The sequence below is a fragment of the Camelus ferus genome, chromosome 6 (assembly GCF_009834535.1).
Source record: "Camelus ferus isolate YT-003-E chromosome 6, BCGSAC_Cfer_1.0, whole genome shotgun sequence".
Taxonomy (NCBI): domain Eukaryota; kingdom Metazoa; phylum Chordata; class Mammalia; order Artiodactyla; family Camelidae; genus Camelus; species Camelus ferus.
In genome coordinates this window covers 85,448,707-85,474,890 of record NC_045701.1, presented here as the reverse complement: position 1 = coordinate 85,474,890, position 26,184 = coordinate 85,448,707, and the positions used below count along the sequence as shown (strand labels likewise).

Below are 26,184 nucleotides of genomic sequence, written 5' to 3'. Positions count from 1 at the left end.
GGGAGGACTGCCAGGAGACAGACCAGGGGAGCAGGGCTGGTGGGGTTACTTCTTAGCATGGGGGAAAGGCATTTCAGGGATCAGAAAAGTTTAATACTGGCACAGCTCTAAGCCTAGTTATAGACGTACTCCCTGTCCCCGTATAGGATGGTTTAAGAATTAAACGAGTTTTCTGGGGCTTGGGGAGAAGAAGTGGGGGTTTATTTTCTCCTTTCCCCCTTTGTGTTTTTAAATGGAGAGAGATGCCAGTTTTCACTACAGGAATATTAGCCTGGAAGGGTTCATCAGAAGTCAATGTTACTTCCTACTGACTTTGAGGATCAGGTTAATTGTGATCAACTTTCATAAAATGTGGCTGGAATTTAATGTTGGATGATGAATCAAGAGTGGTTTGAGGGTTGACTTTATGGGCAGCTAATTAAATATACAATAGAGGTCTTGTTCCAGTAAGCTTTTTAATAAGCTTAGAAAAACTTCCTGAAATCCAGATTCTTTCCTCCCAACAGTTTAAGGGGAGGAGAAACCCTTCTTCAGTGAACAGTTTCATGAGAGCACAAGCTATTGTAATATATGAGCAGTTTTCTCCTCTCCTGATTAAAAAATTAATCGCAGCTCCTTCTGTATATTAATGTAGTGCATATAGTCTTAGGTTTATGGTTTTTCTTTTGCCTTTATAAGGCTTTATCATTTATAATTTGCCTTTACACATTTAAAAAAATTTCACAACACTCCATGAGGGAGGAAGGTAGATATTTTTGCTAGATTATATATAGATGAGGGAGAGAACACTTGGTTTGGGACCCCCCAAAACAGCACAGATAGCAAGTTGGCAGAAAGTGACTTCCTCTCTCCGAGTCTCGAGCCCTTTTCTCTGTGTAATGTACTAGTCATGTGTGACTTTTGGCATTGGACAAACCTGGATTCACAGCCTCCCTCTACCCCCACCCCTTTATTTTCCCACTTTTTGTTTACAGAAAAGTTGCAAAAACAGCACTGAGTTCCCCTGTACCCCTCTGCAAGTTTCCCCCTCTTACACGAGTGATATCTTACCTCATCAGAGTATGTTTGTTGCAACCAAGAAACTAACATTGGTGTATTACTGTTAATTAAACTCTGCTTACTTGAATTTTACCACTTTTCCCATTATTGGCCTCTTTTGAAGCCAAGGTGTACTAGAGTTCATTTGGTTGCTATGTCTCCCTAATTGCCTTTGGTTTGTTATAGCTTCTTCTTTTTTTTTTTATTGAGTTATAGCCATTTTACAATGTTGTGTCAAATTCCAGCGTAGAGCACAATTTTTCAGTTATACATGAACATACATATATTCATTGTCACATTTTTTTTTTTCTCTGTAGCTACCACAAGATCTTGTATGTATTTCCCGTGCTATACTGTTACAGCTTAGAAAAACACCACAGAGATGAAGGGCCCCTTTTACACTTCATCTCAGGGGGACTCATGGTCAACGGGAACCATCACTGGTGATGGTAAACTTCATCACACGATTATGATAGTGTTTGCCAGTTTTCTCCACTGTAAAGTGCTGCTTTTTCTCTTTTCTTACTTTATTCTTTGGAAGCAAGTCACCAAATCTAGTTTATCTTGGGGAAGGAGGGTATAGGCTTCATTCCTGGAGAAGGGCTTGTCTCTGTATGTTACTGGAATTCCTCTGTAAGGAAGACTTAGTCTCTCTCATCTTATTTATCTGTTTCTATTTGCTGAATCATGTTCTTTTATCACTATGAACTCATGCTTGCTTATTTTATACTTTGGTGGTGATCTGATCCTAGGTTATTTTCTTTGAACGAGTTGTCCCACCTTGGGCCGTTGGGGGCTCTTTGAGGTCGGCCCCTGTCCTTTGACAGGCCCTCAGCCCTTTGCTTTCTGAGCCCTCCCTTCCTTCCTGGTACTACGAGGTGTTCCGGGCTCTTCCTGTGTTTTCCTTGCTCAGCCTTAGAAGCCATTTCTCCAAGGAGCCCTGGTTCCTTTTGTTTTTACTCACCTTTTAGATGTATATCTTGTGAGAGTTATTTAACTTTTTAAAGCCTTAGCATCTTCACCTGTAAAATAGTAATAATACCTCCCTGTCTTCTGGGTTGCTTATGGAAATGGCGGTCCTCTCGCCCGACACTCAGCAGGCGCCGATTCCTTAGGGTCTGTGCACACACTTGGGGGATAGTGTCAGTACGTCGCAACTAGCAGAGGTGGTTTTTTTGGTAGGGTCATAGAGGGATTACACTTGCTTGTCTCACATGGGCAAGAAAATACACGTAGTAAGGGTACTAGTGAAGGTATTGCTGATAACGTATTTCAGTACCTGGCAGCCATTTCAAATGATCTGTTTATATTTTGGTTTTTTTTTTTTCCCCTTAAGGTCTGTAAATTAGCCCATTTAGTCAAATCATACTTTTCAGTAGTTCCTCTGCTAGTTTTCTGAATCTAGCATTCACATTTCCTGTTTTGGGTCACGCTGTTTCCGTTGTAATTGGGGAGGCTGTGTGCACACACACAATGCGACCTATGGGCCCGTGCCAGCTGCAGTGAGTAAAGTGCAGAGGTTGAGGGTAAACATCTAGAAACTCCTGGTTTTAACAGTAAGTGCTGTCTGCTGAGTGTAATACAACTGGCGTTTGAATTTTAATGCTTTTTAAGTTTCATTTTCTTAGTAGTTTTCATGGAACTTTACAAAAATACTGGTTTCTGGTGAATTTGAAATTAGGAAAAATAAATAACCAGTTTTTTTTTGCTATGGATTGTTTTAGAAGCTCTGAGCACTAGAGGACAGCATACTTTATTGACAGCTTGCTTGTGGAACAACTCATATAACCTCAGCTTAAATTTAAAAGAAACAAACAAGACTTTAGTCATATCAATTCTGTGAAATCTCTAGGCGGTGTGTGTGACTCAGTTACAGGCTCCCTGACGACAGTAGACCTTGTTTTGTTTCTCTGGAAGCCTGTAGCTTTGTCTATGGGGACTCCTTAAATTTGTCCAGTAGAGAAATTTTTTTTCTTTAAACATTATCAGCATAGGTATGTAGAGTTTAATTATTTGCTTACAAGAGGTTTTGTTTATTAATGTCTTCTGCCTGCAGTATTGATGACCATTTCAATAAGGAGAAATAAATTTATTACTGTTAGTGCTTCCGTTTCTCAGCTAATTGAAATCTACCAGATTTATCATTTTGGGCAAATTAAAATACATTCTTTGCCTAATTGGGAGTGACCCGAAATTAATTTTTTTTACCCCTATTACATTTGAATTGATACTTATTTACATAAACTAAAATTTGGAAGTACGTATTATTTCTAAGATAATTTCACATTTTAGATTTTGGGGCATGCTATTTGTTTGCATGCAATACTGCTTTTTGTTACTGACGCCTTAAGTTTATAATGACTAAACAAAGCTTGGAACGTATTAAGGAAGTTTCTGATTCTGAACACCTTATGTACTTGAACTCTCAGAACACACTCTCAAACTAACCTAGACATGCAAATGTTTTACTGACTTGGAGGCAGAAAGATATTCTAGATGGCCACTCAAGGTTTCTTCCAGGACTTTGATATTAGTCTGTTTTACGTATTTATAAAAAAGAAAGAAAGAAAAGGATGGTTTGACTTAAAAATGCAGTTTCCTATTAGGAATTTATACTATGTTGTATGACTTCTGAAGAACCATATGGAACCACTTACGTCAGGTGTGGAACCATTTATCCTGTGTGCTGAGTTTCTGAATGTGGGTATTTCCAAAATAGCTGTAATGGCAACACTAACTGTTAACCTCCTGTGCCCGTGTAACGTGATCTCGACCTGAGCTCTTTGCCTTGGCTTAGCTAGAGGGCCCGCTCGAGGTGACTAGCGTTCTGGGTTAATGCAGAGATGCAGGCAGGAAGGGGACAAGCTCAGGAGGCTGTTCTCTTTCTTGACGGGACAGGATGGGATGGGAAGTCTTATGCAAAAGATTCCGAAGTCTTTTGTGCAGAACTGTGGTCAGTGGCCCGGGTCTGTGGAGGTGTTGGAATGGAGATGCCTGTCAGTGGATGGAGGCACTCCTTTCCCTAGAGCTCTGCTTCCAGCGTACAGGGTGTTGGGGTAAGACTAAAAGAAAGAATTGAGCTTCTTTTCATGCACCACTGGAACTATCTTACTACCTGTAGAGGAGAATGAAATTTCCTTTACTGTAAAAATTCTCCCTTTGATGTGCGGGTGTTGGTGCTCACTCTGTGTAAGCTTGGCTGTAGAGACAAGGGCATGACCGCTGCCACAAGCTGTGTGTGCACTTAGGAGAGCGCACCGAGCCTTCACAGAGTGTGTGTGGCTTTTTCATTATAAGTCCTGGCCTAAAGCCAAGATATATGAAGAACCTATGTTTCTCTCTGCCTAATGCTGTCTCCTCCTGGGCCACATTTCAATGAAGGTCATCACTGCCAAATTAGAAAGTTTGAGGTACTGTGACCATTTCATTCATTAGTGTAAATCAGCTCCGTATTTGGTGTTATAAGTATTTGATCCGCAGATGTATGCAGAGAAGAGTGGCAGTGATTTTTTTTTAAGCTAGTTGAGAAAAAATACCAAATCTATTTTGTTAGGTATATTGGCAAAAAATACGTATATTTCCATTTTAAGGGAGACCTTACAAACAAAAGTTTGAATTTTTTCCCTCAGCAATGCTTAACTTCCAAATGTGTATAATTTTCTTAGATTGATAAAGGAAGCTGGCAAACAAGATCCAGAGCTGGCTTACATCAGCAGCAACTTTATAACTGGACATGGCATTGGGAAGAATCAGCCTCGTAACAAACAGATGGAAGCGGAATTCAGAAAACAGGAAGAGGTAACTTAAGTTAAAACAATTGTACAGAAACAATTTTCAGAACATATACAGACTTTGCCCATAGGAACTCCCCCCTTTTTTTATCTCCTCCCGACTTCTTTGTAACACAGGATACTTGTTCATACAGAGACTAGCGTCTCCTGTGAGGTAGCTGCAGAGTGATCCATATGTTCAGAATTAGAATAGCTGTCTGGGAAATCAGTTTTGTGTCTTAATTGCCATCAACCGTTTCGTGTTCCTTTATCAGGCTGATGGCACACAACTATGTTCCGTAGAAAAAGAAAGCTTGTGTGAACTTAACTGTTGACTCTGTATGACTCTGAAGCAACAAACTGAAATATTTTCCTGGAAAGTGTTTTGTTTTCCATTTAAAGTCCTGCCTTGGTTGAATACTTTAAAGATAACAATACATTTGAAAGGTTTTGGTTCACTTTTTTTTCAGGCTTTTTAAGGTTTTGATGTAGAAAATGGCATTATAAAGATGCAGAAGCTTAATACAGTGTTCTGGCTTGTAAATAAAAACTTTTTGCTTCAAACTTGTTATTTAACTTAAAAGTAGCAGAATAACTCATGTTGATGTCATTTTCTACATGATAGCTTCTTGATAATATTCTAAGTTAGGGGAGTCCGATAGCCAGACTGACAGATCTGTCTAAAACCCAACTGACTTTCTTATTTAACTTATTCTGGATTGGGAAATTATGTTACCTTAAATCTAGTGAAGAAAGTTTTCACTTTATTTTTCAGTCAGTTCTGATCTCTTAAAATTGAAAGTATCCCAAGATGCCAGAAAATAAGTAATGCTTTGCTTGTAATTTTTAATTTTAGGGATTTTAGTGAAAGAGTTTTGACATCTTTGGAGGGATGTTGGCAGTCTCACAGACATGAGTTACCATTATGGCAGAATGTCAGCAGGATTCCAGAAGTGGGTTCCTTTAGTCATTTTTTTGGTTATTAGAGAAGCCAGCCCCTTCAACCTGAAGGCTGTGATTTGTCCATGGGTGCTTCTGTAAAGTAGAAAGGCACTTTGATTTTTGAAGCCATAGTCAGTTGTAAATGTCATTAAATCAGAGTTTCGTTGCCCATTTGTTCATGTGTCTCAAGTTTTATGCAATGTTGTCATCTTCTTTAGCTTGGCCTTAGTTTAAGCATGCTCAGAGTATTGTCAGAAATGACAGTTGTCACTTAATTTTACTACATTGTTTTCTCTGGATAATCTCTTATAATTGCTTTGCTTGGTGGGTTTTTTTCAGGTACTTAGGAAATTTCGAGCACATGAAACCAACCTGCTTATTGCAACAAGTATTGTGGAAGAGGGTGTTGATATACCAAAATGCAACTTGGTAGTTCGTTTTGATTTGCCCACAGAGTATCGATCCTATGTTCAATCTAAGGGAAGAGCAAGGGCACCAATCTCTAATTATGTCATGTTAGCAGATACAGACAAAATAAAAAGTTTTGAAGAAGACCTTAAAACATACAAAGCTATTGAAAAGGTAAGATCTGAAGATTCATATGGAATCTTTATTTTTATATGTATAGAGATGGATAAGAATAGTTTTATCTACAGAGAATAGTCTCAACAGGGATGGGTAGGGTGTACAATAGAAGCAAATTGGGAATAATTACAAAGAGCGATATTTTACAGTCAAATAGTGGTGAAAATGGTCCTATGGATTATTGAGGAAGAATGCCTGGCAAGTCTGCTGTCAGTGTGGTCAGTGTGGTGTAACAGTCGATTGAGTTGTGGAGTGATTGGATGTGACGACAGAGCGTCTATACTCATGAAGGACGCGCGCGCGCGCGCGTGTGTGTATAGGTAGGTAGGACAGTACGTTACACTGTAAACCTTGTTACCTGTGTGATGAATGTCTCCATGTGACTGGAGCTGGGGATGACGTGTTGGGGAAGTTCTCGGCAGTGGGTAACTACGGAGGTTGAAGTGTGTTTTGAGAGTGATGTTTCATGTCAAGTGAACTTTTTCTGTAGGCACAGAGGCAGAAAACTAATGACAAGGCTTTTGTTTTCATCATCAGTTCTGTTTTTAAATCGTTCAGATCTTGAGAAACAAATGTTCCAAGTCAGTTGACACTGGTGAGACTGACATCGAGCCTGTGGTGGACGACGATGACGTTTTCCCGCCGTACGTGCTGAGGCCCGATGACGGGGGTCCACGGGTCACAATCAACACGGCCATTGGACACATTAATAGGTATGGCGTCGAATCACTTGCATGAAAAACCCATGAGTACTGCAAGATTTAAGTCTAAACCTGTAAGTTTTGTGTTGTTTACCTTTTGCAAACAATCACCAATCTTTCCACTTATGGCTTGTGATATCTTGGTGAGAGAAAGAAAAGAAGTTAGTTTTTTCCATTTGTTGTTCTTTTTTGTCAGAAGGCAAAAGCAGTATTGTGCAGTAAGGAATGCTTGGCTCCCCCCCGGCAAGGCTGACACAGTGAAGGCGAGCTTATTTTAGTCAGACTGAAGCTACTTTTGCTGTGCCCACTTTTTTTTTGAAATCTTGAAACTTGTTTTGTACCATGAATGTTGGGGAGTGTTGACTTTTCTATTAGCAGTGTTGGAAGATTATGATAAAATAGCTTTTTTTTTTAGTATGTTCTATTATACTTCGTTGTCTTGGGTTGGTAATGACATTTATTGCCAAGAACTAAGAAAAGCAGATATGTAGCTAGATCGTGCATCAGGATAAACTTCATGTAGAGGCAAAATAAAGGAGCAGCAAACATAAGATTTTCTTTTTAATGTCTAATTATGAAATAATTTTAAACTTTAAAATACTGCAAGAATACTACAAAGAACCCCCATTATCCTCCACCCAGAGAGACCTGTTTTACGAGAATATTCTCTGGAGGGAAAGGGTTCAATCCAGGATCATGGGCTGCACCCATTTTTCTCATCTCTCTAGTCTCCTTCAACCTGGAACCATCCTTCAGGTTTCCTTGACTTTAATTACTTTGACACTTTGGAATATGACAGGCCAGGCATTTTGTAATCTGTCTCTCAGTTTGGGTTTCTTTGATATTTTCTCCCCATTAGACAGGTATGTGTTTTTGGTCAACATATCAGGGAAGCAATGAGTTCCCCTCATTCCGTCTAACTGGGTGACTCAAGTGTTGATTTGTTCTCTTACAATGGTGGTGACTTTGATCACTTACATAAGGTCTGCCAGCTTTCTCTGCTGTAAAGTTACCTTTTCCTCCTTTATAGTTAGTGAATATTTCATGGGGAGATACTTTGAGATTATGTAAAAATGTATTCCTTTTCTCAATTTCACCCATCAGTACTCATGGATATTTCTTGCATGAATTGACTATTTCTATGATGTTTGCAAAATGGTGAATTTTCTAATTCCATTATTTTTTCTGCATTTACTGCCATTTTACTGTAAGGAAGAGTTTTCTCTTTTCTTCATTTATTTGTTCCTTTTGTTTTTTTTTATCCAGTGTGAACTAATGGACTCCTGTTTTACTCAGTGGGTTATGATCTTTTACTATCATTTATTATTTATTTTGATGTTAAAATTGTCTAAAAATTGGCCAGTAGGGACCCCTTCAGTTTAGCTTCTATGTCTTTCTGACATGTCGTTATTCTTTGAACATTTCCTTATTTTAGGGCACACCAAGAGGTTCTAGACTCACATTTTCCTTGCCCCAGCCTAGATACTGCCTATTTCTCCAAAAGGTCCTGATTCCTTTTAGTAGAGAATGAGTTGTGTTTAGAAACCAAGATCTGCACGCTAAGTGTGTTCGCTGCCCCTGGAATATTACTGCTACCAATATTATTGTCTTGAGCAGACAGAGCTAGAAAATAAATTCATGTGTAATCACATACACACATACATTTATATTTATTTCTGTATCTGACTACCTGTCTGTTACCTCCAATTTTAATATGACATTAGAGGGTTTATTCTTGCTTTTCTCTTTCCCATCTTTGTTCCTGGCTTTTTTAATAGTGAGAAGTCTAATTCCCATTGCCCTCAAAATAATGACTTTAATGTTCAGTCTCCCTGTGTGTAGCCAGTCTCCCTGTCTGCAGGGTCGCCATGTTTAGCTGCCCTGTTGCAGAGGACCTGACCTCGCAGGGCCACTGCCCATTCCATTGCCCCCCTTAGGTGCGTCCTGGGCCTGATGGAATTGCCTTCTGTCCCAGCACCCTCCCTGCTCCGGCCCCAGCTCCCTCTAGGCTGGCTTCTTGCCCTCCTTGCTGCACTCTCCTTGTGCTGCTGCTGGGTGGGATTCTTGTTCTGCTGCCCGCCTTTGTACGAATACTGGGCCCCCGCATCTGGTGCCTTCCTTGCACAGGCCCCAGTAGTTGTTGGCAAAGGTAAGATCATTAAGGAACAAACTTAACAGATTCAGAACAATACTTTCTGCCCTGTCCAGTTCTAGCACTAGACATGCATGGCTATCTCTATTCACATTTCAATTTGAATGAAAATAAGTGAAATAGAGAATTTAGTTCCCTAGCTGCCCTTGCCACATTTCAGGTGCTCAGTGGCTGCCCTACTGGACAACGCAGACACAGAACATCATTGCAGAGAGAGCTGTTAGAGCACGCTGTTCATCTTACTGAGAGTTTGAAGCAGTGAAGCTCAAACTGCACATATAAATAGCAGTCCAGTAGAGGGGAAGAGGGACGTAAAAATCAAACTTTGGAATATAAATGTTAGGACAGATTTTTTTCTTCTATTTCTCAGTTGTAGATTCAGCATCAGAATTTCTTTTTCTTCACAGATACTGTGCTAGATTACCAAGTGATCCATTTACTCATCTGGCTCCTAAATGTAGAACCCGAGAATTGCCTGATGGTACATTTTATTCAACCCTTTATCTGCCAATTAACTCACCTCTTCGAGCCTCCATTGTTGTAAGTTTAGAAAAAGAAATGATTGTGCCTTTGAAGTATATCATTAATGGATTTTTTTCAGCTTCTCTGAGGCTATGCAAATTATAGGTAAATTTGGCTTTAAATCTACTTTAAAAAGTAGATTTATAAATATCTGTCGTGGTCAACTACATGTTCAGGTCTTCAGTGGACTGTGTAACTTAGAGACTCAGAGTTAGCCCAGATGGCCTCTGAAGTCTCGCTGTGGTACGCGTCTCTGACAGAGTCACTCAGCTGTGGCTTAGATGCTCACAGTGATGCACAATTCAGTAAATAGAGTTGGGCTGCTCTAGTTATTTTGTCGTTGACTTAAAAATTTGCTGTTGTGTAACTGCTACGCTCGGTCTCACTACTGATATATTAAATTCTTACTGAAATTTAACTTCATCAAAATTGTAAAATCTTAATTATAACTTATTAAAGTTTTACTGGGCAGGATTTTTAAAGATGGCTATTCAGATATGGAGATGATGATTTTTTTTTAAAACTTGCTGACATTTTTCAAAAGGAAGAACTTTGTTCTGGTAAAATTCAACTTTAAGGGATAGAGGTTTAATGATAACATAGCTCCCTGCGTACACAATGGAAACTTTTCTTTTGTTGTTGTTACTTCCAGGGTCCCCCAATGAGCTGTATACGACTGGCTGAAAGAGTTGTAGCTCTCATTTGCTGTGAAAAACTGCACAAAATTGGTAAGAGTATTTGAAGAGCACATGCAAACGAAAATAAAATTAAAACCACTGTAAAACAAAAGCACATCAAGGACTTCATGGGTCTCTAAGGCTTTTCAGGCTGTGGACTTGTTGCTCTTGGTGTGCTTGGGTGAAGGTAGATGTAAGTGCGACGTAACTTGAAGATAAGAACTGATGAAAAAACAAAGATGTGGGGGCTCTTTGTTTTCCACAGCTGAGCTGCTACCAGCTGAGTGTACTTGCTCCCTGTCCTGACCCCCTTTAAATATGTAAACATGTACAGGTCTTCTAGTGACTACAGTCATGAACATTTGTGTTTTAATGTTTTGGCCTCTCAAATTAATCTATATTGGTGTACAGACTAAAACTTTTTTTAAATGGGAAGACTCACTTTCCAGTGGGATTTGTAAAGTGATGATATGTGTTATTTCCCCCTGTGGGTGTTCTTATTTTTGAGTCTTAGAACAGACTTTGTAATTCTGATCGATATATGAATGCCAGAATGGACTTTGCCTTAAGTATCACGTCTGATGATTTTTGTATTATCAAAAGCACAGATGTTTTAGTTTTCGTTACTTTTCCAGTTGCTTCCTAACATAGTATTGTTCTGGATTATTCACTAATTAATTAGACAAAATTCAGATTGTTAATTTGCGTTCTCTTTAAATTTCCTAGGTGAACTGGATGACCATTTGATGCCAGTTGGGAAAGAGACTGTTAAATACGAAGAAGAGCTTGATTTACATGATGAAGAAGAAACCAGTGTTCCAGGAAGACCAGGTTCCACAAAACGAAGACAGTGCTACCCAAAAGCAGTTAGTATTGGTTAGAACCGAATAAAAATCTAGCCTTTCCGACCTTTTATTTCTTGTTATATCAAGTCCACATGTCTTTGCTTGGCTTCCCAAGCCCTGTATTTCCTCCCACCCCGTGGTCCTCAGCTCATTTCCGCCATCCACAGCTTCTCTCAGATCAGCCCCTTCATTTTCACACGTACACTGTGTACTCTTCACTTTGGATGTTGCTTTGGTTTTTTCCTCGGGGTTTTTGGACTCGTCTATCACGTTCTATCCAGAATGAGTTTATTTCATTTAAAGAGACTTTCTTTGTTTCATTCACTTTAGCGGTAAGATTCCTACTTTATGTTTCACCCAGGGCTGAGAGCGCTTGTATGATCAAATAGGCAAGTGCCTGTTCAAGGTGAGGGCCACTCCAGCACGTGCGGGCACGAGGACTGTCAGCAGTCACAATCAGTCATTTCATCATATTGGGTCTAGTGGGGTCTGCGACATCCTGGGGGGACTCATGACTTCTAGCTGTAGTTGTATCGGGCTGGAGTACTTATTTTTAAAATATTTAATTTAAGTAATATTTTTAACCTATAAAAAACAGAAGCAAAAGCAGAATTTTGCTGTGTACTCATCTTAGCCTAAATGTATAATTCTTTTGTTTATTTTTGTAGTTTTATTGAATTTTGACTTTAAAAAAGTTTACACCCAGCTAAACATTTTCAAGATTCAAACTCCTGTTGGTTTTTCAAAACTCATGAATTAAGTTTTACCCAATGTTCTGAGATGCTTGTTTCCTTCATATCCAATTTCCCTGCTCTAACATTTACCCTGGAGATTACCGGACTGGTTTTCATCTGACAGATGTTGTCACTAATAAGTGTTTAGAGAAGCATAGTACTGCCTTGCATCCTGCTTAATTAACAGGTGCATTTCTGTGTTGCCTGATATTTTGTTAACTAGAACTATCCCTTAGCCAGCATTTCTGTGCCTCGTAAGTGGAGACATAGTTGTTTATGTTATTGAGCCTCAGAAGCGGCAAGACTGTTGGGTGCGGTTTTATGAATACCGGAAGCTTAGAAACAATCTTAGATTAATTAAATCATAGTTTGCTCATTTAAGGAAATAGTCATTAAAAATGGTACTGATTTGTATTGACCCTGAGAGATACTCTCATTGTAGTAACTGGAGGTAAAAATCAGGTTATCACACAATCTTTGCTTTGTGATTCTGTTTGTAATGAAAAATATGTATGCATATACGTTTATATACATGAATTCTGGAATGTATACATTTATTCCAGAAAAAGTCTGGAACATGATACGGTATATCACAATGTTAATGAAGGTTATATCTTTGAGTTTCAGGATTATATGAGACTTTTAAAGATTTGGCTACCTTTATTTTCTGATGTTCTAACAGTGAGTAAAGACTAAGAAACCCAAGGAAGAAAACAGTGTTCTCTAGTCAAAAGGAAGATTGCATAAATAGAATTTTTTTAAAAGACCCTCCAGTGTTGGATTGTTTTATATAATTTTATATAGTCAGCCTCACAGGGACCATCTTGCAGCCCAGACGCGAGAAGTGCCAACTCTCTGTTGGGGTTAAGTAATTAGGAGGGCTCCTGCCTTAGGTATTTTCTTATTTTTTTCTCATCCGCTTTCAGTAAAGCCTGGAATAAGTTTATTTTCTTGCCAACACCTGGAAAAGAGGTTAATACATTTGAGCTTGATGCTTAATTTTTCTTTTTGCTCCTAGATTCCAGAATGTTTGAGGGATAGCTACCCCAAACCTGATCAGCCCTGTTACCTGTATGTGATAGGAATGGTTCTAACGACCCCTTTACCTGATGAACTCAACTTCAGAAGGCGGAAGCTCTATCCCCCTGAGGATACCACAAGATGCTTTGGAATCCTGACAGCCAAACCCATACCTCAGGTAGACATTTCATAGTGACTGTTCAATTTAAACCATCTTTATTTTTTTTCTTTAAAATAAAAGCTACTTAAAAGTAACTATCCTCAGAATATTTAATATTTTAAGGGGAGTAAGAGATACAAACTATTAGGTATAAAATAAGCTACAAGGATATATTGTACAACATGAGGAATATAGCCAATATTTTACAATAACTATAAATGGAGCATAACTTTTAAACATTGTGAATCATACTGTACGCCTGTAAACTATAAAATATTGTACAGCAACTGTACTTCAATAAAAAAGAACTCCCCCCCCCCAAATTTTAAAATTGAGGTGACTCTTCTGTTTCCCTGAAAGGAAGCATCACCCCTCCTCTGAATTGTAATGTTTATGATGGACCGAAACGTCTGCTAACCTTGCGCTGCCTGTTTTTTTATCTTGCTAAGATTCCGCACTTTCCTGTGTACACACGCTCTGGAGAGGTTACCATATCTATTGAGCTGAAGAAGTCTGGTTTCACATTATCCCTGCAAATGCTCGAGTTGATTACAAGACTTCACCAGTATATATTCTCACATATTCTTCGGCTTGAAAAACCTGCACTAGAATTTAAACCCACAGACGCTGATTCAGCATACTGTGTTCTACCTCTTAATGTTGGTAAGAAGGACCCAGATTCTAAAGTGTTCATGTATACTAGCTAAAAAAATGAAAGTTCTACTTCACAATGTGCTTATTGTAGATACGACAGAAATCTCTTTGATAATTCTAAATTAGGCACGTAAAATGAATATGTAGCTTAAGTAAGGATTTTATCTGTATCATTATATTTTAACTAGCTAAAGAGTCTTTTTCTTCCCTAAGTTAATGACTCCAGCACTTTGGACATTGACTTTAAATTCATGGAAGATATTGAGAAATCTGAAGCTCGCATAGGCATTCCCAGTACAAAGTATTCAAAAGAAACACCCTTTGTTTTCAAATTAGAAGATTACCAAGATGCAGTTATCATTCCAAGGTAAGGTTTTAAGTGGAAAGCAAAGGGGCGGTGATACTTTGTTTCAGGAGATTCACTTGTTCACACGGGGGATGTTACTAATAGAAAATTGAGATGTCTTCATGGTGGGCCTGTTCTTTCCAGTTTACTTACTTAAAAAAATCCGAAAACACTGTTGGTGAAGGGATTTTACTTTGTGAATGTCAGACCATCTAAATAGTGTTGCTGCATTAGCACAGATGATAATACGATTCCTTAACCACAAGACAGCAGGATTGCAAAGAAGAGAAGTATTCTGAGAAACCCTGTGGTTTCCTTTCCTCTGGTTTGACCAGTGTGTACCGGCATGCAGTGACCACTACAATAAGGATCCAGAATATTTTCCTCACCAAAAATAAACAGTAGTGTCGACGGGCTTTCTCTTTACACCTCCATCCTTTTAATCCACAAAGTCTTACAGAATTTGATCATAAGTAATAGTCTATTAAACTGTTGTAAGGAGTAGTGTTATTAAGTGTAATGAAAACAGTAAATTATAATGCTTTGTTTCTTTTTTGTAAAAATTTAGGGGATGGAGTTTTTGAGCGATAAATTAATCACAAATTAAATATTGCACTTTTCAAAGAATTAGAGTACTGGTTGTAATTCAGTCTTTTTTTTTTTTTTTCTTTTTCTTTTTGTACCTCAAAGCCATATTTTAAATGTTAGATAACAGCAAACTATCAACATTATCAATGGTGCAGTAACACATTTTATGTAGCACGTGTCTTACATGTTTGGGATTGGTAATATACAAATATTTAATGGTTGTTTGCATGTTGAAAGTTGTCTCTACTATTTATATTGATGAAATTAAGAGATATTTAAAGGTGCCATTGAGCTTTCATGTGTTATCAAAGTTAAGATACTGAGAACAAGAACAGTAGCAAAGTAGGGGAAATGGTGGCGAGTCAGTTTTTACCTGATTTAAGTGTAGTTCTTGTTTTAAGTCCACTTGGAATGTATGGTTTTAAAATTGAAGTTTCATTACTGTTATTTGTTTTTAATCTTTTGAACTCTTACTTTAAAATGATGATTTTTGTTGCCATGTTAGAAACAGTTGTGTTTAGAGAATAGTTGATTTCAACCAAAAAGTCACTGATTGTTTTTCTTTTCTTAGATACCGCAATTTTGACCAGCCTCATCGATTTTATGTAGCTGATGTGTACACAGATCTTACTCCACTGAGTAAATTTCCTTCCCCTGAGTATGAAACTTTTGCAGAATATTATAAAACAAAGTATAACCTTGACCTGACCAATCTCAACCAGCCGCTGCTGGATGTGGACCACACATCTTCAAGGTGAGGAGCTTTAGAAATGATATTTTGATTTTTCTTGAGGCATTATTTCCAGAGGTCAGTAGGCAGATGTGGAGGTTCATGGTCCCCACTGCCCACCTGGAGACTCTGAACTCAGGAGGTCCTTTGCACACAGAATTGCCCAGAGTGTGGCCCAGGGGTCTGCAGTTTAAATGAGCTTTTCAGGTGGTTTGTAGGCACACAAGTTGTAGAAGCAGTATGAGAATGCACTTGTTTTTGTTTGTTTGATAAAATTATTTTGAAATTTTTACAGACTTAACCTTTTGACACCTCGCCATTTGAATCAGAAGGGGAAAGCTCTTCCTCTAAGCAGTGCCGAGAAGAGGAAAGCCAAGTGGGAAAGCCTGCAGAATAAGCAGGTAGTGAGCTCACTGTCACTGGAATAACTTAATGTTTTGAAGGATTAATTTGAATTTTATATTGTCAGGTGAATTGAGTGACTTCTGAGATTTTTGGAATTTGCCCAACCCTTAGGTTTTGTTTTGTTTTGTTTTGTTTTAATTAATACAACTATTGACTTTCGCTTGAATGCCTTTTTGGCAAATATGAGAGATTTGGCTTTTATACTTTGGTATACTTTTGGTCCTCTGGTAGTAGCTATATCATGAAATCATGCTTATAAATCCTAGGATAAATCCCATTGTCCTTAAAGAATTATTTAAAAAAATATTTTAACAAATAAGAATTTGCTAGTGTTTATGATTTTTGTCTTTATTTGTTAGTGAAATTGGTCTTAAGTTTTGTTTCTTTGTTCTCTTGTGTGTTTGCTTTCTATTTGTCTGTCCACAATTTATATTTATCCACATTTTTCCTTACTCAAAGATACTGGTTCCAGAACTCTGTGCTATACATCCAATCCCAGCATCACTGTGGAGAAAAGCAGTTTGTCTCCCCAGCATACTTTATCGCCTTCACTGCCTTTTGACCGCAGAGGAGCTAAGAGCCCAGACGGCCAGCGACGCTGGCGTGGGAGTCAGATCACTTCCCGTGGATTTTAGGTACGCCAGTGCTGTGGGCCAGAAAGAACACGGCTCATGGAATCCTATTTGCAGAAGAACTGAGTTTACATTTTAATTTTATGTAAAATAATTTTTTAAAGATTAGAAAGAAAACGTGGGTAATTAATACATGAAATAAATGCATTATTTGACTCCTAAGTGAAAATAGGTATGTTGTTGGGTCATTGAGGCTTATGGTCTTGGCAAGTTACCGAGGGAGAGGAGAGCCTAAATTCAAAAATAATCATTCCTCCTTCAGGGATGGCAGTTAAAGTGAAAATGAAAACAGTTATTTGTTACTGTACTGACATTTTAAGACTCTTCCTCTTTTATAAAATCAAATGTATATTAAAGAGCAGTTGCCTCAGTGTGTCCTTTGTCTTCATTATTTCCTTAATACTAGTAAAGTGTCTGCATTCTAAGGGAAATTACTGGTTTAATCACTCATTTTGGTTATCCAGTTGGCAAGACCAGGATGGTTCAGGGATTGAGGAACTTGAAAATGTAATAGTAGTAATCACAACTACGTTTACTGAGTACTTACTACAGTGTCAAACACTGGTTTAAATGCTGTAGCCTGTGTTAGATCATTTAATCACTAGGACAGTCCTGTGAGGTAGGAATTATTGTCAGTTCCTCTTGCAGGCCTGGAGGCTAAGTGCAGAGAGGTGAAGTAAATTGCCCCAAGTTACCCAGCTAGTTAGCTGGCTGGCCTGGGTTCCAGGTCCCATGGGCCGCCCCTGGACTTTGTGATCTAACCACTGTACTGCGTGCACTGGGGTGGGGATTACAGTGGGGCAGTGGCCCATGTCCGCGTTATAATTTACATCGTGCAGAATTCCAGGAATGTTGATTTCTGCCTTGGAAACTTAACTTGTCTTCTAAAGTAAGAATATATTTATAGGAATCTGATTTTTATTCAAATTGCTCTTGCTCCAAGCCTAGCCCCTTCGAAGGATCTGACGAAAAGTTATAAAATGTCTTTGCAGATACCCTAACTTAGACTTCGGGTGGAAAAAATCTATCGACAGCAAATCTTTCATCTCAATTGCTAACTCCTCTTCAGCTGAAAATGATAATTACTGTAAGCATAGCACAATTGTAGTCCCTGAAAATGCTGCACATCAAGGTGCTAATAGAGCCTCCTCTCTAGAAAATCATGACCAAATGTCTGTGAACTGCAGAGCGATATTCAGTGAGTCACCTGGTAAGCTCCATATTGAAGTTTCAACAGATCTTACAGCAATTAATGGTCTTTCTTACAATAAAAATCTTGCCAATGGCAGTTATGATTTAGCTAACAGAGACTTTTGCCAAGGAAATCATCTGAATTACTACAAGCAGGAAATACCTGTACAACCAGCTACCTCATATCCCATTCAGAATTTATACAATTATGAGAACCAGCCCGAGCCCAGCGATGAATGTGCTCTACTGAGTAATAGATACCTTGATGGAAACGCTAACAAATCTACCTCAGATGGAAGTCCCGCGATGGCCGCGATGCCCGGTACTGCAGAGGCTGGTAAGGCGCTCCCGGACAGGACGGATTCTGAGCAGAGCCCTTCTCCTGGGTACTCCTCGAGGACTCTGGGCCCAAACCCTGGACTTATCCTTCAGGCTTTGACCCTTTCAAATGCTAGTGATGGATTTAACCTGGAGCGGCTTGAAATGCTTGGTGACTCCTTTTTAAAGCATGCCATCACCACGTATCTGTTTTGCACTTACCCTGATGCTCACGAGGGCCGCCTGTCATATATGAGAAGCAAAAAGGTAAGAAAGCATTTTTTTTATTTTGAGCAGTTAGAGGAATTACTCAGTGTGCCTAGAAGTGGTTTGCAGTGCTGGATAACTTCAGAGGAGAGGGAAGTGTTGCCCACAGGGATTGCCTGTGGCGTGACCCGTGCAGCTCGAGCTCCTGGCACAGCCACGGGAGCCCCATGAGTCTGTGTGTCACTGTTGCCGCACTCGGGTCTGGGCGGTGGCAGGGCTGCGTGTGCCCTGCTGAGTGATGGAGATCCAGCCCAGTACAGTGAGTTGTGAGTGCGTGCCAACCCGATCCTGAAGGGCTGTGAAGAGAGAGGCAGCTCGCGCTGTAGCTTAGTTTAGCAGGACGCTGACGAGGAGGGCGCTGGCGCTGTGCGCCAGCCGTGCCAGGGCAGATGAGGCGCAGGGCTGTCACGGAGGAGCTTGTCTTGGGGGTTTCAGGAAGTCGTCCCTCCCCCAGCCCAGTGACCTCTGTGTGAGGAGAGCGATGCTGGAGCCCTGGGGGAACAGCGCCCCCCACCCCCGAAGGAAGGCGGTGCGCTGCAATTCAGTGTGGAGTTCAGACTCAGGGAGGGAAAGTAATGGAGATACAATGTTTGAACAACGATAAAAGCAGTGTCACAAGGCGTCACCTTGTACCTGCTTGACAGGTGACACACGGCGTCGCTGCCCTCAGGAAGCACTCGGGGGCAGGACTAGCACTGTGACCGGGGAGGGGGCGTTAATGCAAGAGGTGCGTTTACAGTGTGTAAACAGCGACCAGATGGCCGTGTGTCAGCACTCAGTGAGGAGCTGGCAGCCGTCACAAGTGTCGAAACACCCGAGAAAAGACTTAGAAAGGCAGTTGGGCTGAAGCTGTGCTGTGGAGGATCCTCAGCGCTCAGCTGAAGAGTTTGCGCGTATTTTGATGTCGTGGGCACTTGAGTGTTGAGGGCACTTTTTGTGTGCGGGACTGTAAGTATTAATCAAGTGGTGGTTTTAAATGACCTTTCTGGTAGCAGAGTGCAGCGTGAGTTGACAAACAAAACCAAACCCAGCTGAGTGATCGCTTGGGCCTTTGAAGAAGGCTAATAAGCTTAAGCAGAAAATGAGATCGCGCTGAGTCCTGGCAGTGAGGAGAGCCCTGAGGTGCATGATGTTTCAGGGGAGATGATAATTATAGCCGACACTGAGTGTTTACTCCAGCCAGACTCTACCTTCATCACCTTACATATACGTTAATTACCGAATTTAATTCTGGAGACTTTTATTACTTCTTTTATTATTTTATTTATAATTATTTTATTCTCCCCATGTTGTAACTGGGGATACTGAGGCAGGAGAGGCTAACTTGTCCAAGTACACGACAAAGCCTGGGCAGCCTGGCTTTGGAGACCTTGCTCTTTGACTGTTCCGCTGACCTCCTCCGATGGTCTCTGTACACTAGGCACCACACTGAGCATTCCACAGACCCTCTCTCATCTGATCTTTTCGCCGAGCCCCTGAGGGGTAGACGACACGTCTCCACTGTGCACACAAGAAGACACCTGCCTGGAGAGTTTAACTGCCTTGCGTGGTCGTCTGCCAGTCGGGGACAGGCCAGGACTGTGGCTGCGGCTGGTCCGTGCCCCTCCCGCTCGCCCTGTTGCCATAGAAGCTGGGGCGTGGGCAGGGGCTGGGGCCGAGATGGGCAGATACGCAGGACTCGGAGTTAGGGTGAGGGTTTTTAGACCTCATGGAATAGGAAGTGGAATGTTCAGGGATGTGTTCAGATAATTAAGGACTTAGACTCAGTTTAGGGGAGTAGTCTAAGAGTGGAAATTGAAGCTCTGAGAACAAGTGAGATTTCCCAGGGGTGGTTCGGCGGAAGCAAGTATCAGAGGTTAAGAATGAGTATAAAGTAATAGCATACTCTTAGGTAAGAAGGAAGTTATTTTCTTTTCTGAAAGTTCGTCCGTGCATCTGCTCAGAAAGCGTGGAGTCCTTACTTGCTGCGGAAACCATCAGCACCCCGTCCGCCCGGTGCTGAAGGCCCTTGCAGCGCGCCCACCTCCTCGGCCTGTCCTCCCGGGCTGCGCCCGCTGTGGACCCACGCGCACCCGGCCCTTGCTCCTTCTCCTGCCCCTTTTCTAGGTACCGAGTCCTGCCTGTCCCACGTTGTGCCTCACAAGTCCTTAGCTCTTTCTCCCTTTTCCCTCCTGCTGACCATTTCTGTTGACTCTGAATGTGATTTCCATCCCTGTCAAGTTCCCGTTGCACTTTATCTAAACTCTTGTTGGCATGTGTGGTGGTGTGTTCTCATGGTGTGGAAGAGGAAACAAGCAGTTTTGTAAGCTATGTAGGCGGCGTGGGAAAGCACCTGGGCGCATGTTGAGCAGTGTGGGTGCATCCCCCCAGCATGCGGTCTCCAGGGGCTGCTCCTCTGGCTTGCCGCCTGACTGCTGTCTCTCCACGTGGGTGCTTGCTCGGTGGTGGTGGGCTACATGGAAGAAGGGCTCATGAAGTGCTTGAATAAAAAGGAACTCATAGAAGATGAAAATGAGATTGACAGTTCTAGACCTTGGTTTCCAAGTAAGAACTAGATAGAAATACAATGATTCGAGTAAATGGAGGCGGTGGAGACCTTAGGAAAAACAGACCAGAGGGCAGACGGTAAAGCTGTTTTATTGATGTAAATACACATGGGATTGTTCTTTATTACCTTTTGCCCTATTTTTAAATCATTGAACAAAATACCTTGAGATGCCATCCAAAACAAAGGAATAATATCTGAGAAAGCACTGCGGTTGAAATAGTATTTATGGCTTAGGCGCTAGGAATATAAAGTTATTTTAGCTCTGTTCAGTGCCACTTCTCGATTTGTAGCTGGAGTGTGTGGTATTTTCTCCTTTTATGTTTTTGAGGATGTTGTTAATGCTGGGCTGATGTGGCTTCTTTTCTGTTTTGATAGTCCCAATTAGCAGTTTGCATTTTATATATCAGATTACATGAGAATTTAATATTTCCTGTCATGAACAGGTAGAAAAACTATATAATCTGTAGAATTGATGACCAGATATAGAATATGAAGACTGTTTAGCTAAAATATGTTAATGCCGTACAGATTTCAGCAGTGGTCACTTACGGATGTGTCTTACACGTTTTTTATGCCGAAGGTCAGCAACTGTAATCTGTATCGGCTTGGAAAAAAGAAGGGGTTGCCCAGCCGCATGGTGGTGTCAATATTTGATCCCCCTGTGAATTGGCTTCCTCCTGGCTATGTCGTAAATCAAGACAAAAGTAACACAGATAAATGGGAAAAAGATGAAATGGTAAGTTTTTGGTAACTGGAAAGATTGTCTTTTGGTGACGGGAGGGATTCTGTTCTGTTAATTTTTTGTTTCTTTTCCCGAGTGTGTTTATAATAGAGTAGAAATTTGATGTATTAAATTAATAAACACTGTCTTTTCATTGAATTTAGAGCAGTATTGTCATTTTGATAAAGGGCAATTTCTATTATCTTTTCCATAGGCAAAGGAGTATCTGATATTATAACTCAAAAAAAAAAAAAAAAGCAAAACCCCGTAATATTTCACTTGGCTGTTACGTATGACAATTTATCATAGATCCTTAGCTGTGTTCAGTGGAATGACTTTTCAGTGACTTATGAGCTCCAGTCTGTCTGTGAAATAATTAACTTCAGTGAAATCTTGCTTTTGCAGCTCAGGGTTTTCTCAGAACTATTTCTCCTCTTGTGACCTTAACAAAAAAAAATACAAAAAGGTCGTAGATTTCTGGAAATAGTTTAAATCTTGCCAGTGACTTAAAGGAAGTCTCCAAATGTTAGCAACCGCTCCTTCATTTTGTCTTGTCCCTAAGGCCACCAGAGGGCACCTCAGAGGGCTTCGGAGCCCTAGAGCTGGGAGAGCGGTCTGTCCGCGTGGTTGGCCGGGAGGCCATCTCTCAGGCAGTTTCACTTTTCAGACGCTCATTTTGCATTAATAATAAACTGGCTCATTGTGACTTCATTCTTACTTAAAGCCAACAGTGAGAATACCGTTTCTCTCATAGGCTGTGTTTTTAAATATGGGTTGGTTTTTTTTTTTTCTTCTTTCTGATATGTGTATCTTAGATGATCTGTTGTAAGTATTTCCAGGTAGCGTGCAACTGCGACTGTTTTGATTCTTTCCTATTCATTGAGTGTATTTTTAACTCATGCAGTATTTGGCTTTTTATAGAAATTGAACTTATCTGGAAAAGCATTAAGAGACTATTTCAATGCAAACTGGGTTAGTAAAATTACATTGCTTATTAATTTAGAAATAGAGGAAAATGTACAGATTTTGAGAAGTTTAGAGAAAACATTACATTTCTACAAAAAACATTTTGGTAACAATTATCTTGCCTTGTAAATAAATACTGTTTCATATTGTCATTGATGCTTTAAAAAATTTAGCATAAAGGTGACGTTAGCATGTCCTTTTAATTAAAAAAACTTTTTAAGATACAGCACAAAGTTCTTATTTTATTTTCCTTAACATTTCAAAAGACTTGGCACTTTGGTTCTTAGAATACATTAAAATACTCTTCATATTTTCATTTAATAATTTATACTTCTTGACATAGACCATTACATGATATTGGAACACATGTGCTTGACCCATTCCTCTTCTAATTGCCTTACTCCTCAGCAAGTAGGTTTAAGGTAGTGGTAACTCAGGTAGAAAGTTAACTTGAACTGTAAGAGAAAAGGGTTTTATCCTGACGTGTTTTTTTAAGAGTTTGAAGTGCTCTTGGAAACCATTTAGTGAGGTAGAATCCCACTGTTTTGCAGATAAAGAAACCGAAACCCAGAGGCATTAAAAGAACTTTGCCCAAGATCACACAGCTTCTTTGTTGATAAAACCCAGTCCTTTTTTTGCATTTTGCCTATGGTAGCATTACTTAAGAATTTTTTTTTAATTAAAAATATTCAGTCTTTTTTTTTTTTTTTTCATTGAAATTTGGTCTTTTTTTCTTAAGGACCAAATAATAGCCAAAAACATCTCCTTTCACCTTAGGAAAGTATAGGGTTTTTATTAGGACATAGTTCCTAGAGGTCTACCGTTGTAGTTTCTTTTGGTGGTCTTCCTTATTCTTGAAAATGTTTTATAAGCTTTTTTTAATTAAAAGCAACGTAAAGATAAATAGTGGTATATAAATGGTTTGGTTCGCTGCACTTCTTTTCAAGCAAATACACTGTTTGTATCTCTCTTGAGTCTGGCTTAAAGCGAGAATATTTGCAGTATCTAAAAAATGCTCGACAAAGAATTTGGAAACCTTTTTGTCAGAATACTCTGCAGAATTGTCACTATCGAAATTGAAGCACACCTTCCCACCTTTCCCCCTAAGTAAAGTCTTGTTTACTTTTTTTTTTATAGCACAACAGAAACTTAGCATTTTTCTAGCATTGCAAAAAAGTTCTATCGTTACTGAGTCCTGGCCCATTATTAAGGTTGTCATTCACAAATAAGCTTTTGCCAAAGAAATTGGAATTAGCGAAGATCTTCTGACAGAAATTGGATTGTTGTGTTTCATGTTAGTCTAAATTTTCTTCTATTTTTGTCAGTTATACTATAATCCGTTACCATGATTACTATAGCTCAGTGGAAGGGAAAAGCATAATTTCTCAAATTCATAGCTCAGTTCAGTGATCACTTTTAGTTTCCAAGCAAAGCAATTTAGTTTTACGTTGTAGCAAATGTGCTTTGATTTGAAGTGGAAATAGGGACAAAAACTTTATGGTAAAACCCTTTTGTACATTTTGAATGTTACAAAGAAAATAACTTTATCTGTTTGATATTATACTCTTACTTAATTGCAATAATAATGCTTTTTCTACAGATGGAATTTAATTTTACTAATTTGAAAATCTTTTAAAAACATTTCAAAACTTCGTCAGTACAATTGAAGATCTCTGTGATCGGCACATGAGTGCTTTCATTGTGTATCCTGCCAGAGTTAGAATTCTTAGCTGAAGTTTTGCCTTGTGGACATTAATTTTAAACTTTATATCCATGTATAAAATCCTTAACTTAAAGCTTCATACTGGATAAAGGTCATTTTATAACTTAGAAAATGAACATTCAAAGAACATGTTTTACTTTGTTTATATGATTAAATAACTTATTTTATGTTAATTGAAAACAAATGGCCATGATTTTAAAGTTGCCTTTTAGTATTTGTGGTTGTCATTTGAAATTATCCATAACCCTGGCTTTTATTGAGTCTCAAACCCTTTTAAAAACAGCAGCTATGTCTCCCCTCCTTCCCCATTCCCTCTTTTCCAGACAAAAGACTGCATGTTGGCTAATGGCAAACTGGACGATGACTTTGAGGAGGAGGAAGAAGAGGAGGAGGACCTGATGTGGAGGGCTCCCAAGGAGGACGCCGACTATGAGGACGATTTCCTGGAGTATGATCAGGAGCATATCAAGTTCATAGACAACATGTTAATGGGATCAGGAGCTTTTGTAAAGAAAATTTCTCTTTCTCCTTTTTCAACCACTGATTCTGCATATGAATGGAAAATGCCCAAAAAATCCTCCTTAGGTAGTATGCCATTTTCATCGGATTTTGAGGACTTTGACTATAGCTCTTGGGATGCAATGTGCTATCTGGATCCTAGCAAAGCTGTTGAAGAGGATGACTTTGTGGTGGGGTTCTGGAATCCATCAGAAGAGAACTGTGGTGTCGACACAGGGAAGCAGTCCATTTCTTACGACCTGCACACTGAGCAGTGCATCGCCGACAAGAGCATCGCCGACTGCGTGGAGGCCCTGCTGGGCTGCTACTTGACCAGCTGCGGTGAGCGGGCAGCGCAGCTCTTCCTCTGCTCGCTGGGGCTGCGGGTGCTCCCGGCGATTGAGAGGGCTGGTCGGGAGAAGGCCGTGTGCCCAAGCGGGGAGCATCTCACCAGCCAACAAAGGAGCCTTTCAGGGAGCAGGGCTGCCGCCCCTGGAGCTGGCTCCCGCTCTGCTGCGTGGAAGGACCTGGAGTACGGGTGTTTGAAGATCCCCCCGAGGTGCATGTTTGATCACCCAGATGCAGACAGAACACTGAACCACCTCATATCAGGTTTTGAAAATTTTGAAAAGAAAATCAACTACAGATTCAAGAATAAGGCTTACCTTCTGCAGGCTTTTACACATGCCTCCTACCACTACAACACCATTACTGGTAAGGAGCCCCAGACCAAGCTTCACTGCTCTGAAATGAGACCTGGTGTTAGCAGAAAGCTTTGGGCCTTGTACGGAGACCGGTCTGTGCATGTACAGACTGAGTGCTTAACATGCTTGGGGGGTGGTTAGAAGAAGGTGAAAGAAACCTTTGTTTTCCTCGTCTTTCTGGGAGCCAAGCTGTCCTACCTGCTCATGTATCTGTCTCTTTATATGCAACACAGTTAGGCTGGAGCCGTAGTGTGTTAGTGTGTTGGTGTGTTGCCGTTTTATCCCGCTGCAATGTCTTTCTGATGCCTGGTCACTGCTGCTTTTGATTCTTGATAATTTATTCATACATTGTGGGTGTATTTTCACATCTTTTTATTGTTCTTCCTGAACAAAAAGGCCCTGCTCTTAGGTCTTTTTAAATCTAAAGATGAATAGATTGAAAGAAACCATTTCACAGGAAGGCCTGGCTGCCCTTGCTCTGACTCTGCTGCATCTGCTTTGCTCCATGCTTTTTCCCTCCTTTACTTCACCAGACTCCCAGTCCATTAGACTAGAAGGGAGAATAGGGACCTAAAACCAAAATCAGCTTCACGTTGTGAAACACAGCTAAAGTCTGTATGTTTTTTTCTGTGTCAGAGCAGTAAGTGCTTGAATCCAGAATGCCAAGGCCAAGTATAAGGTTCGTGTAAGGAAAACAATGTACGAAAAGATGATCAGACAAATGTAAAACCAAAAGTGAAAAATTAT

General features: G+C 40.0%; 1 protein-coding gene across 7 annotated transcripts in view; it reads left to right on the top strand.

Annotated features, from left to right (window-relative positions):
• DICER1 (dicer 1, ribonuclease III) overlaps window positions 1-26,184 on the top strand; it is a 68,890-nt gene that overhangs the window by 33,825 nt on the left and 8,881 nt on the right. For all 7 annotated transcript variants that reach the window (XM_032482571.1, XM_032482567.1, XM_032482569.1 and 4 more), the window contains 15 exons: window positions 4,704-4,836; window positions 6,090-6,332; window positions 6,894-7,048; window positions 9,596-9,728; window positions 10,363-10,438; window positions 11,114-11,253; window positions 12,985-13,164; window positions 13,596-13,809; window positions 14,014-14,167; window positions 15,306-15,488; window positions 15,760-15,865; window positions 16,329-16,504; window positions 17,494-18,277; window positions 21,406-21,561; window positions 24,559-25,447. In XM_032482571.1, coding sequence (XP_032338462.1) covers window positions 4,704-4,836; window positions 6,090-6,332; window positions 6,894-7,048; window positions 9,596-9,728; window positions 10,363-10,438; window positions 11,114-11,253; window positions 12,985-13,164; window positions 13,596-13,809; window positions 14,014-14,167; window positions 15,306-15,488; window positions 15,760-15,865; window positions 16,329-16,504; window positions 17,494-18,277; window positions 21,406-21,561; window positions 24,559-25,447 — 3,722 coding nt within the window. The remainder of the gene's footprint in view (window positions 1-4,703; window positions 4,837-6,089; window positions 6,333-6,893; window positions 7,049-9,595; window positions 9,729-10,362; window positions 10,439-11,113; window positions 11,254-12,984; window positions 13,165-13,595; window positions 13,810-14,013; window positions 14,168-15,305; window positions 15,489-15,759; window positions 15,866-16,328; window positions 16,505-17,493; window positions 18,278-21,405; window positions 21,562-24,558; window positions 25,448-26,184) is intronic.